At 33.3% G+C, this 19,238-nt stretch overlaps 2 protein-coding genes and 1 non-coding gene across 4 annotated transcripts; all 3 read left to right on the top strand.

Moving 5' to 3' along the window:
• The first annotated feature begins 3,432 nt into the window (after positions 1–3,432).
• On the top strand, positions 3,433–6,118 carry LOC110803076 (protein RADIALIS-like 3). The gene is made up of 2 exons (XM_022008544.2): positions 3,433–4,575; positions 5,899–6,118. Exons 1-2 carry the CDS (start codon positions 4,298–4,300, stop codon positions 5,924–5,926), a joined length of 306 nt encoding a protein of 101 aa, XP_021864236.1. The 5' UTR covers positions 3,433–4,297; the 3' UTR covers positions 5,927–6,118.
• Positions 6,119–8,572: 2,454 nt separating this feature from the next.
• On the top strand, positions 8,573–8,645 carry TRNAR-ACG (transfer RNA arginine (anticodon ACG)). Its single transcript has one exon. It is a non-coding gene; the product is annotated as a tRNA-Arg (tRNA).
• A 5,700-nt stretch (positions 8,646–14,345) lies between these two features.
• On the top strand, positions 14,346–18,601 carry LOC110803079 (uncharacterized). Of its 2 annotated transcripts, none has more exons than XR_008918770.1 (8): positions 14,346–14,600; positions 14,841–15,038; positions 15,554–15,619; positions 15,733–15,787; positions 15,879–15,987; positions 16,530–16,650; positions 16,740–16,793; positions 18,312–18,601. XR_008918770.1 is itself a non-coding variant. In XM_056826742.1 (8 exons), coding segments are annotated over exons 3-7 (306 nt in total). In that variant the 5' UTR covers positions 14,353–14,600; positions 14,841–15,038; positions 15,554–15,608; the 3' UTR covers positions 16,742–16,793; positions 18,312–18,601. The 2 variants fall into 2 exon arrangements, 1 of the variants encoding a protein (XP_056682720.1); XM_056826742.1 differs by having other exon boundaries at positions 14,353–14,600; positions 15,725–15,787.
• Positions 18,602–19,238: the final 637 nt, after the last annotated feature.

Here is a 19,238-nt window from a genome sequence, read left to right on the forward strand (position 1 = left end):
ACTTTGCCTTTCCACTTCACTAAAAACTAAAAAGTTTATTAATTAGAATAAATCAAAAGGATCAAATGACGAGCAGATTATATATGGTCAGTTTCTTTAATTCGCTCTCAATTCCTAAGTCATTACATCATTAGACTACGAGGTTCTTCTATCCCTGGTAAGAGGTCACTTTGGGCCTAATACGGAATTATACGAAACTGCTTAGTTCAAAGTCTTGGGCCTAATACGGGAAATATACTTCCTCTGTTCCAAATTTATTGCACCATGGGGGTTTGTCATTAGATATTTGGTGAATGGAAAAGTAAGAGAGACAAGCAAAAATACAAACTTACCCATGTGATTGAAACATTAACTAAGTAACATGCAATGGTATGTTGGGTATTTGTAGTGTAAAAACAAATATTTTATTTCGTAGGTGGGCAATATTTGTGAAACTTCCTTAAAAGACAAATGGTGCAATAATATTGGAAGGGAGCAAATAGTAAAACTTGGACCAACATGTCAGTTTTTGAAAATATGAGTGAAAAACAAAGAGACGCAAAGTTGGGACAATAGGATTTGTCATTTTCCAGGTTCATCTCAATATTTCGCCATAGGCAAACGATTAGGCATAGTTAGGAGCAGTGGCGGACCCAGGATTGTAAACCAGGGGTGGCACGAAAGTTATACAAATACTTTGTAGTTGTTAGTGTGTAAATAAACATCGTTATAATTTTTTGTTATAAAAAATAAAAAGTGGGTAACTCGTAAGGCATTTTTTCATAAGGTAAATTAATGTAGTTGATTGTAGACACCATAAAGTTCAAATGGATTGAGATTTTTTTTTTTGTAAATGTATCACTAAAAGTCTAGAAATAATGTAATGAAATAAGATGATTACTATGGTGATTGAAGTACTTAATATTTATTCTTGTCAAAGTGATTCTTTTTGAAAAAAATGTGTCCAATTAAAATACATAGTACGAACTAGGAATAATATGATGGTGGAAAAAAGAAAAATGTTTGTTTTTTTTAAAAAAGAAGAGAAGGTTAGTGATAGTTGAAAAAAATTAGAAGTAAACAATTACCCAAAAAAAAAAAAAAGGTTGGTGAGTTTGTATCGAACTTGGGACCTCTAGGTGAGAACAGAGTTTACAAAACCGGCTAACCACTGCAACGTCCTTCAATATATGTATATATTCTCCAGATTTATTATTTTTTCTTGCTGTAGAAACACAGGTTTCTTTTCCTTTTTTTTTTCTTTTTTTTCGTGGGGGTGGCACGTGCCCCCCTTGGCCCTTAGCTGGGTCCGCCACTGGTTAGGAGTAGCCAAAGATGGAAAAGAAGTTGTTTTGAACTTTTGAGTAGGTTGGGCTCAACTTAATCCGGTTTGGACAATAAATTGGTGGTGAATTAGGGTTGGGTCATACATTATTATGTACTAGTTTTTCCAAGTCTAGCAACAACATTAGATTGATATTATGTTACATGAGAATACATACTCTCATATTAAATCAAATATTCTTTCTCCAACATATGTTCATAGCTTCATGCACTTCAACTATCCTTGGAATACACAAAATAATATAAAGAGTCTAGGAAAAATAATATAAGTCAAGAACTCAAGATAAAAGCAATCATAAGTTCATGACCTTGATCAATTGAAATTTAACAGTGAAAGAAAAAGTTGCTTTAAAGTTCCAAAATCAACCCCGTATAAGCCTGATTTCATCCCTAAAGATCAAGATATAAGATTATAAGGAATTGGAAAAGTTTGAAGATTTTTGAGTGAAAGAAAGCAGTGGTTTATGATTGGATGTAGGAAGTATATATATACACTACAAAATAATCATTTTATAGAGACGAGGAATTTCGTCTCTATATAGTCCAAATTCGTCTCAAAATGATGCTTAGAGACGGATTTGAGACGAAAATAAGGCGTCTCTATAGAGAGCGTCTCAAAACAATTTGAGACGGAATTCTTGCAAATCCATTACAAATTTGAGACGGAATTTTTGAAACTCCCTGTACAATTTCATCTCAATTTTAATTTAGAGACGAAATTTAGTAATCCGTCTCTATTTTGAGACGTTTGTTGTATCCGTCTCAAAATCTATCTCTAATTGATGCATAATTTTGTAGTGATATTTGAGGAAATTACAAAAATTTAGGAAGTTGTGTTCCATATATCCATTGATATTATCCAATATATCATTTAAGGAAGTCCATTTTCAAGGTTTGTCACCTAAACTTCATAATTTTTACATTCAAATTAAGATACACAGTTTGCTCCTTTCAGTATTAAGAAAATGACCTTGAAAATTTGAGCTTAAGTGCTCGATCTATTACCTAAGAATACAACATAACCTTAATAAAAAGAAATTATATGTAAGAAAGAGATAGATGTGAAATTTTTGTTTTCTTTTTATCCATCTCTTGTGCAGAGGTATTAAGTATGTACAAAATTATGCCACGTAATAGAATTCATAGGGTCAGCAAAAAGGAAGACATGCACATCTAATTTCACAAGTAGACAACAATATGCTCATGAAACTGGCTCAAGATTTAAGTTACCAAGGCCACACAAGCTTGTTAGTAAATGGTTTTGGAATGTACGTTGTTTCAGAGTAAATAAATCCATATCTCAAATACCAACGATATGCTACTATATAACAATAAAAATATCATTATCTGCATGGTTGAGTATTTAGTTTGTTGGCATTTACCTCATCTTAAAGTTATCAGGACAAAATCTTGTTGAAGATTGCAGAAATCACGTACAAGCCAAAGTAAGATGCTGACATGCAACAAAAGAAATTGATCAATATTGTACAAACATAAGAAACAAACAAACAAATTGTATAATTTCAACAATCACCACTCTTCTAGTTTCTACTATCGTATTTATCCAACCAAAAGGACCCAAACTTTGCAAAACTTCACCCTAACTAACAATCTTAACACTAGTATTAATATTTATCTACTCAATGTAACCACGTTCATGAATATATAGTACTTCGTACTACTATTAAATTCACACTTCGCATTACAACAACACGTAAAAGCTCTTGCAATTAAAAGTTTGTTAAACCGTAAGATGAGGCATGTTTGATCGAGCATCCAACTGTTAAGTTTGCAGTCCGTACTGGTTCAAGGAGTAAAAAAAGGCCTCCTAATGATCGAACCCCGCCCCCTACCCCCACAAACACACACACCAACTCGCAAAATATCCTATAAGAACAACAACTTCTATCTATATTGAAGCGTTAACTATTTTATAGAGGCTCTTTGAATCTCCAATGTAACTATTTCAATTCCGAACAACGAGTTACATAATAACTCATTTACCCATAAAACAAAAGACAAAATAATTGCATAAGGTGATAGGTAATAGAACGAGGAACAATTTGACATAATTAAGCTCCAAATTAAGTAAGATCTAATTCAAAGATGCAATATGATATAACCACTTCTTTCTATCAAAACTCTGGAATGCTCTCCCGTTACTATAGTAAAAAGTCTATTTCCCTAGACAATAACAGAAAATGATAATAACCTACTCCCAACAAAACCACTCCACCAGCAAATCTTAGAAAGATAACTTCATAGAGAAAGAATAAAAGCAGCAGAAGAAATAAATGTATTTCTTCATCATCAGTGACCAATATTAACTTAAAATACATAAGATTTTCGTTCAATTATACGAATCTACAAAACAAAGTAAAGTAAAGTATTTATTTTCACCTTAGATGCAAATAAAAAGAATATTTTCTTTAAGAGGAAGAAGGAATAAACATAGCCATCATCCCTTTTTTGGTCTATCAGAGTGACCCACCTAGAGCATAAGTTAGTACTCTCTTAAACCATTTCCCCACTTGAACAAAACTTAAAACCACAGTGACAAAAGAAGCATTATTATTTTTTTTTGTATAAATATCAAACAAATTAAATAAGAAAAGCAAACAGTTTTTCCCTTGGAAAAAAAGTTGTAAGTTGAAAATAAAGAGTCCATAGAAATCAAGAAGAGATCCCCCTATCTCTTTTCCCCTTTTTTAGTAAGCTTCCCCTGTGGAATTCGGGATCCTGTGGTTTCAAAAGAGACGGGTCACTCAATTTTCTCCCCTCTTTCGCTTATAACTAGATTCGCCAACTGGCTTTCTTCTGTTTTCCCCCCTGACACCCCTTTTCAAATTCCTTATAAGTAGCCTTCATTTGAAACATCTTTCAACAAGTGAAAGCCACCCTCCCATCTTCCACTAAAATATATCCTCGATCTCCTTATATAATTTCCTCTCGAGCTCGAGTCTCATATAGAACAATGGCATCAGGCTCTATAAGCTCAAGCAGGAATATAAACTCATCATGGACCGCAAAACAGAACAAGCAATTCGAGAGGGCTCTAGCTTTGTATGACACGGATACCAAGGATCGTTGGCAGAATGTTGCCAGGCTTGTCGAAGGAAAATCAGCTGATGAAGTTAAGAGGCACTATGAGATCCTACTTGAGGATCTCAATCGGATTGAGGCAGGTCGTGTCCCCATTCCTAATTACAGACAATCTTCCGGAAACTCAATGAATTTCAACCAAGAGCAAAGGTATATATCTCTAGTCTCTACCAACATTTCACCAAACATAGAATATGGTTGTAATCAAATCAACCCTAATTCAAAAATAAAGCCGTAAGAAATAAGAACTAGTGAACAAACAACCATTAATTTATAACATAATACAATTACTACGGTATACATAATGCATGTAATTACATAGTTAAATCCATATTCAATGTATTAGTTACCTTAACCAACTTTTTACTACGGTATACATAATGCATGTAATTACGGCAACGTTAATTAAAGTTGCATTTGCCTTGTTGCACAAGTTCAATTCCACAGGGGTGAAGGGGACCAGAGATCCAACTACTAAGTTCAGGATAGTTACGTTGATAGGCAAAATTTTGGAAAGTTAGAGAGTTTAGATGGCCCATATGGTTTTGTCTTGATTATCAAATATAGCTTCTTTACTTTAACAGAAAGAATCTGAATCTAAAAATATTCTTTTCTTACCTGCTTATCCTGTCTCAAGTCCAAGATAAAAGTTCACATGTGATCTCATCCTAAATTGATTCCAGATCCCACCAAGTTTTGGTCTGCGCCACTTTCTATATTTATATTTGTGAAAAGGTCTAACAAAATATTTCTTTTAAAAGAAGGCTCAAACCAGCTCTTAGGTTTATTTTATTTTATTTTTTAAAAAAAGGACCCCAATTAATTATTCATGAGCACAATATCTCTGCATTAGCCAGCAGACAAGGAGAGAAAAAAATACGCAAACACATGGTACGGCTTTCTATTTTAATGTTTTATTTATTTCTTTGAAGTTGGGGTGGAGGGAGATGATGATTAACTGAACAAAACCTTAAGGATACATAAGTGATCCCAAAGACAGAATATAGGCCTGCCATGAAATGCAGAAAAAACCAATTAGGTCTTGGCCTAATGGCTAAGATTGAGGGTCTGTGTACGATAAGTTTCAGGTTCAAATCCCCCTCCCCCATTTGTAATTTATATTGCCGTTGTGGCTCATTTGCAACCAAAAAAAATTGAACTGCAGAAAAATAGCGGTATTATACATGACTAAACAGGATAAACGATCCAAGTAAAACTTTCAGAGGCCTAAATTTAAAGGTTCCTTGAAAGTCCATGCATGCAATGTGGAATCTGGATTGCTGCATATTCAGTAGTTGAAGCCTAATCTAGCACATTAATCCCTAATTTTATACACCCCACAACACAACACAACACAAACACACACATAAAAAGAAGGTATCTGAAAAGTCCAAATGTAAACAAAATTAAAACAATAAATAAGTGGAGTAATTTGTTCGTAATATTAACATTGTGCTTTGCATAATTTTCCAGGCATCCCAGGTATCTCAGGTTGCATTGAAGTCCTAACTCCAAGTGCAACGACTACGATTTTGTCTGGAGCAGCCTTTTAAGTTCCTTTATCCTTTTCCTGCAACTGCAGTTTGAATGGTATTTCTTGGCCACGGTTGTTGTAATGTTGTATCAATGTGTATCATAGAACTACGATTTTCTAGTGACTTGATTTTATGAAACTTGCATTCTATCCTTGGTACTTTAAAATCCACTGTAAAAGTTTAATCCTTGAATCGACACCAAAACTGAGGGAGAAGGCTTGAACATGAGCATATCTAGAACTCAAATTTTTTTTCTTTTCTCTCAACCTTAGTCAAAGTACTAGATGTTTTTGAAGTTCACTGTATTATGTGTCATATTGGCCTCCAATAGACCAAGAGGTCTTTTTTTTTTCCCATAAAAACTTTGCTTTGGACCATGTTAAAATTTCCTAGTTGGCATATCCCTCATGTCAAAAGGGGCATTAAAAAAAATCCCCTAAAACTATTGATGATCAACAGATACTTATCAATCATGATATGAAATTCTCCTATTATATCAGACAAAGATTCCTCATCCAGATAGAGCTTTTATAAATCAGGCACCCAATAGCAGTGTGACCAAATATTCGGCAAAACCACAAAAAGCAGAACTCCACTCCACACATTCACTGGATGAAAAACATTAATGAGCCATGGGCATGGAATGTCTAAAGAAATGAAGGCACAGCCTACTCCTAACAGGAAGCTGCTGAAGTAAAAACAAGACCCGTTGCACCCAAAACATGAAACCTAAAGAGTTCTTATAACCACAGGTGTATATCCTTTTTTACACAAGAAGTCTCACACTCATAACCCAAAAGGACAAATCACTAACAGCTACCATCAACAAGGTGAGGTCTATGATACTACATAGTTTAGCTATGGTGTATCACTTCAGAGGCTGAGATCAGAGAACTCAAATGTGTAATTCGAATCAATACTTGGCATCATAGAAAGGGCTATTATCTTATCTGAAACTCAATATGTCCTTCTTTGTTTTCCAAATTGCCTTTCCAAGAAAATTAAATTTAAACCACAAAGTTATAATAGTGGTGTGACTTATAACTTATAAGTGCAAGGGAGTATGTATCTTGGTATTTTTAAGTTTTAACCCATTAAAACAACTATTTTTGGAGGTATAGAAGTTGCAAAATCTAGTAAGCACATACAGTACAGTAGAGGCTTGGGAGCAAGAATCACAAGTAAATGTACTAGTAAGCAGAGACATTTGTAAAATGATGCAGGCAAAATTTTGACAGAAAATCATTACTCTGTATTAGACTAATAAACAGTGGAGGCTCAAAGGCATATGAGATATGACTGCACATGCCAAATATCAACATCCTCGAACCACAGTTGATATTAGCAAACCATTGGTCCCAAGAAAGAGTGAAAGACTACCTGACTGAAAGTTGAGCCTTTATGAAATCCAAACTCAGCCAACAAGTTCTCTTCAGAATTTGTTTATTGGACGAATCTTCGCAAATCCCTCTAGTCCTCAACCTAACAAGTGAAAGCTAATTTGAGAACTTGGTGAAGCATCTCAAATCTGATTGGCCATAGAAAAATACCCCTTACATGGTTTACGACTCCAAATTGATTGATCATGGAATATCCTTTCTCCACCAAATCCTCAGGAATCACATCTCACGATAGTACAAATCCAGATTACCCACTGAAAACTTTGGAGTTTTTTAAATCATCTCGAGTAGGTTATCTATGGGAGATCTGATTTGGTGATTCGGTACTTGAATCATAACTCCACACGGTGAAATTCTATTAACCTATTTTTTTAAACGTCTCAACATTGATTCCCAGTAGAACATTTCTGTTTTCAAAAGCAAGTATTTTAAATATTTGGATACCATAAATCTGCATACATGTTGCTCCATGTATGTCCTAAGTCAATCCTCTAACATGATCTCCTGTTTTCCATATTACATGTCCATTATACTAACTGTTTTGATATTGAATACATGTACTCTAAATTTCCGAAGCTCTTGTTCTCCTCACCATATTTGCAGTTAAAAATAAATCCATAAGCTTAGTGACTTAGCCCAGGGCTAACGAGTTCAAATAAGTTAAGGGCTACCTAAGTTAAATTTACATCCACAATAAGTTCGGTGCCAATAAAGTAAGATAAGTTCACCGCTAACATGCAAGTTTAGGTAAGTTTGGATGAATAGGGATTTAGGAAAAGAATGCATCCTTAAGTCCATTTCGAAAGTCAATGCAATGACTAACAAGTCATAAATCAGTGGCGGAACCGGGGTGTCTGTATTTTTTTAATTGGGGTGTTGACATGTTATTAAAACAGTTATTTACTGCGAATTAATTTACTTTTTTCTAAAAAATACTTCCATTTTTTCTTTTATAAAATTGAATGGTCGGCGACCCACCTTTGGCACCCCTTGTCTCCGCCACCGGTCATAATATGTTTGGGCAACCTCACAAAACTAGAAATATGAAATACGAAGTACGGAGGTAGAGAAAGTAATAAAGGAGCAAGACTTTAATCCAATAGATTCTGGTTCAATCGGTCAATCCCCATTAGAAGTCAACCACAATAAAGAAGCGGAAGAACTAGCTAAACTGAGCTCCCTAGTTTATTGCACTAAAAGTATAGCAACAAGGACTCCATGGCCCAATGGATAAGGCGCTGGTCTACGAAACCAGAGATTCTGGGTTCGATCCCCAGTGGAGTCGAAGTCGTCTGATTTTTTTTACCAAACTCAGTCACGCAGTTATACTAGCATGAAACAAAGCAATATATACATTTACATCGAAGGCAGATCAAATTAATGAATCACTAAAAAAATTCATCAAATTTGTGTAAGAAAACTACCAACAGATGCAAAGCAAATGTTAACTAACCTATAATTGACGAACAATCGGACAGCCAAAACCCTAAGATCGGTCAATTAGGCGAAAATCACTGAATTGACCTTGATTTTCGAATTTCGAACTCCGTCGAATAAAAGTAGTCGGAAATCGAGGAATTCTGGAATTTAGTAAAAAACTAGTTTTTGATCCCGGGTCATTACATAAAAAATCATATTTATGCTACTACATAAAAAGAACGTGATTAAATGCGTCTATTATTTTCTTTCTTTACTATTTTGTCATTTATTATATTTTGTTTGTAAAGAAAAAAATCAAATGTGACATATAGGTTGGTGGATAAGTCTTTATTGTTTGAAACTTGAGGTTGAGAGTTCGAGTCTTATATTAAACAATATTTTTATTTTTTATTGTATGTAATTGCATGGAGTAAGACTCTTTAGAGAGGAAAGAGGGAGAGCGCAACGTGACAGATGAACTTGATTGCAAACGGCTTTTAATATATAGTATAGATTAGAGTTAGAAGTTGTGATTTAGGTCATCAAAAGGGAAAATTAGACATACGATTTAACAAATTCATGAAGCACAAATTGGTTACAACCAGATACATTACCTGAATATTAGAGATTAATGATCGGTCAATTAGGCGAAAATCACTGAATTGACCTTGATTTTCGAATTTCGAACTCCGTCGAATCACAAATGATCTATCTTCATTCTTCATAGATTCGTAAGACCTAAATGTAGTCGGAAACCGCGGAATTCTGGAATTAAGTAGAAAATTAGGGTTAGAAGTTGTGATTAAGGTCATCAACAGGGAAAATTAAACATACGATTTAACAAATTCATGAAGCACAAATGGTTTACAACCACATACATTACCTGAATATTAGAGATTGACTAGTGTAATACCCGTGCGATGCACGATTTATAATCTAAACATAAATTTATACTTCCTCCATTTTTTTTAATTGCACCATCTTAGGTTTTAGGACTATTCTCATATTCTTATGTAGTTATTTTTTGTGATTTATATGTAAATGTGGAATCTTGTTAGATTCTTCTCGAAATACATTTTCAAATTATCAAATTTTTATAATCTTTTCAAATGTATAATGAGAGATATTAATGGTTAAAATATTGCATTGACAAACGTGAAATCTAAGATGGTGTAATTACAAAATATGGAGGAAGTATGAAATACAGTAGACAATTATCATCAAAATAGATCTTATAGCTATCCTCCAAATTATAATTAATGATGGTTGGTTTTGTTATTTCGCATTCGGTGTCATATTTATCAAAATAGTTAAAACAAATAAGGGTAATAAATAAATTTATTTTCTCTTTCATTCACCTCTTGTGTCAAGAATAAACTTAATTATCTCATCCACCCTTCACTTCGACAGTAATACACATTGAAAACTTGCACAGTCGCCCCATTAACTTCATTACCCGACCACTTAACACCTAACTACACCATTTATTTTATTCGGTTAGAGATGAATTTGAGGCGAGGCGAGGCCTGCATACTCATACCCGCCTATAATTCTCATCTCCATCCCCTCCATCCACGATAGGAACGATACCCACGACTCTCAATTCCCGTCTCGAGAGGTACAAAGTAAAATTTATCCATGCTTCATGACTCCCCTCCGGTGCATCCAGTACCCCAGCCTAAAATACCCCACCCCTTTTACTCAGTTTTTTTTTTTTTGGTAATTTGAATTTTAAAACTTATTTTAGAGTTTTTGACAATCCATTTATCTGATTAGAGTAATTGAGTAAATACATAAAACATTATAATGTGTAAGTTAGTAGTAACTTTTTTTATATATTCATAATCAATTAGATGAAGGATTAGCAACGTGTGCATGTCCAATCTAAAATTTATCCTCGTTCCAGTCACTACTTTCGACAAATAATCCATTTGGGGGCGGATACACGGGGTTTCCCAAAAAACCTGCCCCATTGGCAATATTGACATCAATGTATTGGATAAATAACCCACTTTTCTTTTCAACTAACTTTTAAATATTATGGAAAAATATTACGATAATGAGAATGTGGCAAAATTTATTTTTGATATTTAAGATTAAGTATAGGCTAGGGCCCGTTATAAAAAATAATATTGCTACGGGTCTCATTTTGTTAATTAAAATTGGGCATATAAAATGTTCGAGACAACCTTGTAAAATATAAAAATTAAGAGTTCAAGTTTGTTATTCATATCCGTACTCATTATATGACACTAATTCTTAGAAAGATGTTAGTATTATAATAATATAATTGATAGTATATGTTCAATTATTATAAGATTTTCTATATCGGTTATCAGAAAATGCATGCAAAGATTCATTGGATTACAAATCATAAATGATCTAAGGTAAACATTCGTTATACATATCCGCATCCAGTATATACAAACAAAATTTGATACTGCATCTAGTAGTTTAGAATTAGTCATTATTTATGTTATAAGATAGAGAGACAAATCATATAGCGACATTTTGTCATCCCCACATCGATTTGACTTTCTTTTGGTATAGTACGGAACATATAGATATAAATACATATATAGTTTGTCATCTCCACAAACTATAGTACAGAGTATACACATTTGTAGGTAGAATAAGTAAATAAGTGATTAGTAGTATAATCGGTTGTTTTGACTCATTCTTAAGCATATGAGTAATCATCTAATACTTAAACATCTCCATAAATTTATTGGTCATAAGTAAATAAGTAACTTGTAGTATAATCGATTATTACCATAAGTAATTAGAAGGTACGTTGTAGGTAAAATAAAAACGAAATATAATAATTATTTTATCATAAGATAGTTATTTATATTATAAGAGAGGCACATCAGAGAATATCATTTTGTCAGCTCTACATCGATTTGCCTCTATTTTAGTATAGTACTACGTATGCAGATATTGTTAAAAATTGACTAAAATATAATTCAATTGTTTAACCTAAAATATTGGTGGAGCTTTTTTAAGTAGAGAGGACCATATGTTAGTTGCACATTGATTTTCTTGTTTTTCTACTTCTTCCATGTTTTTGGATTAGCCAATTTTATTTCCACGGTTGTTAAAAGTAACAACTGTTAAAATCTTAAACTATCAAATAAGTAAAAATTATTTTTAAAAAATGACAATATTGTGCAAGTATTTATACTAATCCAAAAAAAGTTACGGGGTACTCCGTACATGACTATGTTCATCATATAGTATTAATAATCACCAAAAAAACAGAAAAAGTAGAGGGATAAGGGAATATAATAGATAGTACAAAAATCAAAGAGTTGCATCTAAAAAATTGAGGAAATAAGTAGATACATTAGATTACGCAAGTTTTGTAGTAGATACATTAGATTACGCAAGTTTTGTTCATATATGTTTAAGGAAGTTACATTTTTTTTTTAAAAAAGTAAAATATTACTATCAATGGCGGTGATAATATCAAATGTAGTTGCTACATATATTACGTATGAAATCGTACTACCAATGGGGGCTATAATTATCGAACTTAGTTGTTAAAATATTATAATTTTTTTATACACTCTTAATCACATATACTTGATTGATTTTCAAATTTATTTGTATTCTAATTATCCAATATCAGTAGACTACATTTAAATTTTTATAAATATCCTATTATGTATTCCGTATAATGATTAATTTTTTTTTAAAAGATAATCTTATATTTGTCATATTTGTTACAAAATTATAGAAAATATAAGTTACAAAATAATTCCCATATGAAGAATGACTTTTTTTTTGAGGAAAATAGAATCAAATATTTTATGAGGTTCAAATTAACAAAATAATTATAGAATCAAATACTTTTTTTTCCAATATTTTTGTATATCTATAAGAGAGGCAAATTAAAGAGCGGCATTTGTCAGCTCCACATTGATTTCCTCTCTTTTACTATAGTATATAGATTAATAGATAACTTGGTAGTATTATGTAAATATTTAAACAAACTCAAAAAAAGGCTACGGAATACGTAACTATGTTCATCATACAATATTAATAATCATAAAAATAAAAAAAATAAAGTAGAGTGATGTGTGAATATAAAATATAATGTAACAATTAAAGAGTTGCATCTAAAAAATTGAGGAATTACGTAGTAGATAGATTAGATTACGCAAGTTTTGCTCATGCATGTTTAAGGAAGTTACTACTTTTTTTAAAGTAGTTAAATATTACTATTCTATCAATGGCGGTGATAATTATCGAATTTATTTGCTAAATATAATACGTCTAAAATATAAAATAGTACAATAATTGGCGGCTATAATTATCGAATTTAGTTGTTAAAATATTATAGAGTATTGCAATAACTTCTTTTTTTATACAATCTTATTCATATTGTATTGATTTCCTAATTTATTTGTAATCTAATATACTCCGTATTATGTAAGTACAAATCGGTAGATTACTGTAAAAATTTATGTACATAAATATCCTACTACATACTTCGTATAATGGACTAAATATTTATAAAAAGATAATCATATTGTTTATATTTGTTAACAAAATATAGAAAATATTTTACAAAATATTCTCCATGTATATAATGATATCTTTTTTTTAGGAAACTGTAATCAAATATATACTTTATAAGGTGAAAGTTAACAAAATAAATTTTTTTTTAATTTTTTTTATACTATAAGAGAGGCCAATCAATGAGTGATATTTGTCATCACCACATTGATTTCCTCTCTTTTAGTACAATATATAGATGTTGAGGAGAAAGATCGTCTGCTTCAATCGTCTTTCGCTCGCATTTTTCAATTTTTTTCAAATGTTTTTTATTTTTTTGTTTGTTTTGGCGGGGTTTTCTCTCCTCTCAACTTCCCAAGTCTCAAAGAATATATGCTGGTGCCTGGTGGTCCTTGTGGATCATATTGGATTGTGATTCCCTCGCTAAAATGTAATGAAATGCAGTTTATACTCCCCCCTCACTAGGGATGGCAATGGATCCGATTCGGGTCGGATGTAGTAAACTCCAAATCCGATCCATTTAAAATTCGGACTCCAAAATTGCATTCATATCCAAATCCATTTAAGATTCGGACTCCAAAATTGCATCCATATCCATTTAAAATTCGGACTCAAAAAATTGTATCCATATCCAAATCCGAAGCCATAATCATATCTATATCCAAATCCGAATCATGCGTTAACTTTACTTACATAGAACTTGTATTTCTTAATTTTAAAATAAATTAGAAATCCAATTTCTCATTTACCAAAATCTAATGAGTTTCTAATAAATTAATAAATTACAAATATATACGCTTTAATTAAATATATTAGATTACACTAGAGGAAAAATCGCCATGTGCTTCCCTTCAAGTGCGGCTCATTTAGTAAATTGGCAGCACTTGAGAGAATAAAAAAAAAATTAAAAAATACTTTTTTCACAAGCGCGGGCTCATTTTAAAAAATTGGCAGCACTTAGTTCAAGTACGGCCTTTTAACTCAAGTGCGGGCTATTTTACAAACAAGCAGCACAAAATATTTCCCAAAAATATTAATTTCCCACTTCTCTCTCCTTCCTCTTCTCTGGTTATTGCTTTACCCTAACTTCATTTTCCCCTATCCGGTTTCTCTCCTTCCCCCCCTCTAGTTCTTCACTGGGTGCGAAATTCAAACCCACAACAGCACACACCGCACTGCTGTTCCCCCACCGCCTCATCGCCGCTGCTCTTCCCCCACCGTCGCGTCGCGCTGCTCTTCCCCCACCCCGCCGCCGTTGCTGTTCCTCCACCTCAGCTCCGCGACTCTCCTCTTTATCTAGGTTTGTAATTTAAATTTAATTACTTGTTTAGTATAAGCTGGTTACTGTAATGACGAATTAATTTTTTTTGTTTAATTTGAAAGATTTAGGTTTTATTTTTGTTGTTTTTGGAATAGATTTATGAGAAATTACGTAACTTAGGTCTCTACTTCCCGATAAATTGGAACAATTAGGATCAATTGTGCTGCAATTTGCGATTTAGGTTTTCTGTTGATTGTTTTGGAATTGAATTTTGAGTAGGACACCCCGTACATCAATAGTTAGCTTTCTTCAATTCGTTTAAAGAATAACATCGGGGGTGGGAGATACACTAAGAATAAGGAAGCTTCAGAAGCAGAGAGAAATTCAGCTTGCAAATTTGAGGAGCTCAGGAACAATACTGCTTCCACTATGAAACCTAATGATTCTCTTCTTCAATTCGGTTCCAGTAATGCCTAGGTAATGTTGCAATTAATGTCCATTTGATTTCAATTTTTTTTTATTATTTATTTGTTTATTTATTATTATAGGGTTCTTCGCGATTGAAGGGTGTGGTTTATCAAAATGGAATCGTTTTTGGGTTTTTTGTTGTGATTATTAGATTTTGAAGTTTCGTTGAACCTAATTTTTCTGTATTCTATTATATTGGTTAGACACACATAATTGTTTCTTATTTATTTTTTATAATTTGAATGATGGATTGTGGGGATTCTGGTGAAGTGATGAAAATATGATTTCTATGTTTAGCGTTGTCTGTACTGACTGCATTCCATTGCTGCTGCTAATCTTTCGAATGTGAATTCAAAAAATTTTGGATCCAAATGTGAACTATTGAGCTCCCTTGTACTCATTTTCTGAATCTGTCAGAATTGAGTTTGAAAAAACTATGACAATCTTTTGTATTGACTAACTATCTACTTATAGTAAGATGAGTATGTAGATGTTCCTGATTCTTTTTTTTGTAATTGTCGTAGATGCTAGAGGCTGCATTAAAGAAAGAAATTGCAGGTCTTGTTACAAGGGAGGAATATGTTGAGAAGGTATATGAGTTTTGTGGTCTCTTTTAAATATTTCTACCATCTCTTAAGGATTTAGAAGTCTGCGTTGTGTAACCATGACATTTATCTTGTTTTGAATTTGTTGAGGTCAAAAGTTAAGAAGAAAATTATGGAGGGAGTGAAAAATGAACTGCAGAAGCTACAGGAAGAGTGAGTAGAATATAGTATGCTTAAAGGGACTTTTGTGGTTTCTCTTCCTTCCAGTCATGTATCTTATGTTCTCTTTTGTCTTGTCATGCAGGGAAGCAAAGATTCAGTTAGAAAATTGTTCAAAGAGGAAGAGTAAAGTGAATGCTCGATTATCGTTTGCTGATGATATAACAATGGAACTGAAGAAGAAGATGAAAGCAGTGAGAACTCTTTCTTAATTGGACTTGGGATTTCTGTTAGCTTATTGTTGTTATTGCTGGTTACTTGATTTTCTCTGCTCATACATCTGTTTGTTCTCTCTTTTGATTTTGAGGCATGCTATGAATTTGTTTTTTCCATTCGTTCTGTGCTCTCTGTGAAATTCATTTAAATTATTACCACACGGTCCACTCCCAATGACCCTATGCTAAGAAGTAATTCAATTTGGCTTACATTGTGGGATGACTTTTCACTGGGAAGAGAAGGACATATGAACTTTTTAAATTTGTTTCTCCATCCAATACACTTTTTCACCTATATCTTTTACTTATTGATTTTTGTTGTTTTTTTGATTATTAGTATTGTTTCTTTTATATCAGACGAGCCTCTTGAAATTACTTGTAGCTTCTGGGATGGAACAAGTCATCGATGAGTAATCCAGACTAGTAAAAAGAATTCAGCCAGTTTATGATTTATAGCAATAGTGGTTCAGTACTTCCCTTTGTATTCTCTGAAGAGTCTGAATATAACTTGGCTTCTCCAGGTGCACAAAGGTGACATTTCTACGAGCTGTTCAGCAACAGCTTGCTCTAGAATTCCGGGAAGCCTGGATTGCTTCTGTGGAAAATCTACTATATTTAAAAGAGGATCTAATCATTCCACATGTAAGTTATTTTGTTCTCTTTTTTATGTTACAAGTTCCCCTTTTTGCCGCCCTGATTTTGTCTCTCACATTTCTAATTTCTTCCTACAGAGACGCAGTTTCTGTGAGCTAATCATGAACAAGGCAAAAGGCAAAAGTGGACCAGTAAGTTTCCTTTTTAAATGTTCCTTTGTTTTATGTAGAAAGTAGTTTGATCATTATGGCTAAGTTGAAAAAATTTGAAGGAAAACTGAAGAGGAATCAAAATATGAGTACGGATTACTAAGTTGCGTTAATGATCTCTTTCTGATGTTAACAACTTAACATTAATACTGTCAATAAGGCTGAAATCATTCACATGATGAGGATACTTTGCGTGCTTGATTTAGTTGATTCCTAGAGTCCACAAGGGCAAAACTGATCGATAATCTATCATTACCTAGGCTGAATTTGGATTTCTGAGGGTTATATCTCTGTGGTGATAACTGTTTCTCCCTTAACGACTCTTGTGGCGTGTAATTGTAAATCTATACGTGGCTATGCTGCCTATGCATATGTGCTGCTAAGAGTGATAAGTTGATAACCCTTGTCCAGTGAGTTAGTTTCTTATTTGGATCCTGATGAATTGCATGGTGATGTAGTAGTTTGTACTTCCAGGCTCCAGCTAGTCTGTTGAGATCTGGAAACAATCTATTGCAAATCAGCCAACTCTGTCAAGAGTGCCAATCTTATTTTTTCTGTGTAAAATCTTTAGCTAGCTGGTTGGAAATGTGTGTTAAATGTTAATATATCAGTAGTTCAATACTTCAATAAATTATTTTGATACTTCTCTACACATGATGTGTGGACCTTTGTGGCTTTGTAAGTTTGTATCTTCAACTACTTGCTTTGTTGCCTTGTATACCCGGAGCAACTTGCTTTATGATGGTAGACTCTAATGTTTTATTGTATTCTGGGTGAATGCATGAATAGATGAAATTAGATGCCCACTGATCTTGTATGTGCCTATGTGGAAAAATGAAAACTTTATGTTAACATGCCTAATATTAATCGATAGTCGGAACTTTATGCCCGAAAAGTCTGTATGGCGGGAAAGTCATCCACTACCTATATTTTTATTAGAGAAGTTTTCCATGTAATGCATACGACTACTGATATCTGAATGTGGTTTGTTTCCCGATACTTGGAGTTGGTATGAGAATGTAGTTGTAGTTCATCGAACAACTGGAATGTGTTTTTAGGGGGGGGGGGGGTGAATATTGTTGTAACACTCATCTCAAAACAGAAGCGAGGCGTTAGCGGAAATAAGGTCGAGACGGTAAATGCTACAAAACGGGGTCACTAAGAACTTAGTAGAAATGAAGTTGATTAGTTGAAACTTGTGACCGAAATAATCCATTTTAGTTAATATGTGACCTATAATGATCAACGAGTCTTAAATGTGCATAATTTGGCTAAAGTAGGTGAGAATGAGTATTTGAAACATAAAACTAAGTATGTAAAGGGTTTAAATACTTATTTAAGTTCATTAGTTGAAAGTTAGTAGCAAAATAAATCATTTTTATTATTATACGGTTCATTATTTCGTTGTTATGAACAAATTAAGTTTTTGTTTATTGTACGATTCAATATTTTTAATATAACTAAAGTATATATATTTTTTTGATGGTCGATCTTCTTAAGGTATTCAACAATCCGAGGGAGCAGTCTTTCACCACTGAGGAGATAAATGCAGTTTGAGAAAAGCTGGCAAACTTGATTACCATTTATTGTCTTTTATATTTTCTTGTAGTGAATCTTAGATTATGGATGCTAGTTTTTTATATGATTATAATGTAATCGACTTTTATATTTACAATTGTATACTATTTAGATACTTTTTATGCGATGTATGGAGATCAACTAGTGGCGTAGTCCAATTGTATAATATATGTAGTAGGGAAATCGGTTATATAACAAATCTAGATCAAGTGCGGCTCATTTATATATCAAGTGCAGCTCATTTTTATGCTTGTGCTGCCCATTTTTATGTCAAGTGCGGGCTCATTTTCAAAATTGGCAGCACTAAATATGTCAAGTGCGGGCTCATTTTCAAAATTGGCAGCACCAAATTTGTCAAGTGCGGGCTCATTTTCTAAATTGGCAGCACCAAATATATCAAGTGCGGGCTCATATTCTAAAATTGGCAGCACAAAATATGTCAAGTGCGGGCTCATTTTCCAAATTGGCAGCACTTGAAACATCAAGTGCTGCCAATATTTTGGCAGCACTTGAGAAACATCAAGTGCGGGCAGGCCATGTCCTGCACATGTAAAAGCCCGCACTAAACCCCTTAAAATGAGCCCGCACTTGAGGTTTTTTCCTCTAGTGTTAAATTAGGAATTTCCTTTTAAAAAAAAGTTATCTACGAAAAATAATACACTTTGAAATAATTTTGAGTCAGATTTGGACTCGGTTTCGGACTCATGTCGGATTCGGGTCGGAGTCTCCGCAGACTCCATATCCGATCCATATCCATTCGGATTCGGATGTTTTTAATCGGATCCGGAGTGGGACTTTTTTTTCTTGGATTCGGATCGGATTTGTTCCTTCGGATCGGCTCGGACTCGG

Source organism: Spinacia oleracea, chromosome 4, assembly GCF_020520425.1.
Source record: "Spinacia oleracea cultivar Varoflay chromosome 4, BTI_SOV_V1, whole genome shotgun sequence".
NCBI classification, from domain to species: Eukaryota; Viridiplantae; Streptophyta; class Magnoliopsida; order Caryophyllales; family Amaranthaceae; genus Spinacia; species Spinacia oleracea.

What these genes read in the sequence shown, in the direction of transcription:
- LOC110803076 (XM_022008544.2), top strand. Translation starts at nt 4,298, where the DNA reads ATGGCATCAGGCTCTATAAGCTCAAGCAGGAATATAAACTCATCATGG. An exon ending in AATTTCAACCAAGAGCAAAG is followed by an intron (nt 4,576 to 5,898) that starts GTATATATCTCT and finishes ATAATTTTCCAG; the next exon opens with GCATCCCAGGTATCTCAGGT.
- LOC110803079 (XM_056826742.1), top strand. An exon ending in CTGCAGAAGCTACAGGAAGA is followed by an intron (nt 15,788 to 15,878) that starts GTGAGTAGAATA and finishes CTTGTCATGCAG; the next exon opens with GGAAGCAAAGATTCAGTTAG. An exon ending in TGAAGAAGAAGATGAAAGCA is followed by an intron (nt 15,988 to 16,529) that starts GTGAGAACTCTT and finishes TGGCTTCTCCAG; the next exon opens with GTGCACAAAGGTGACATTTC.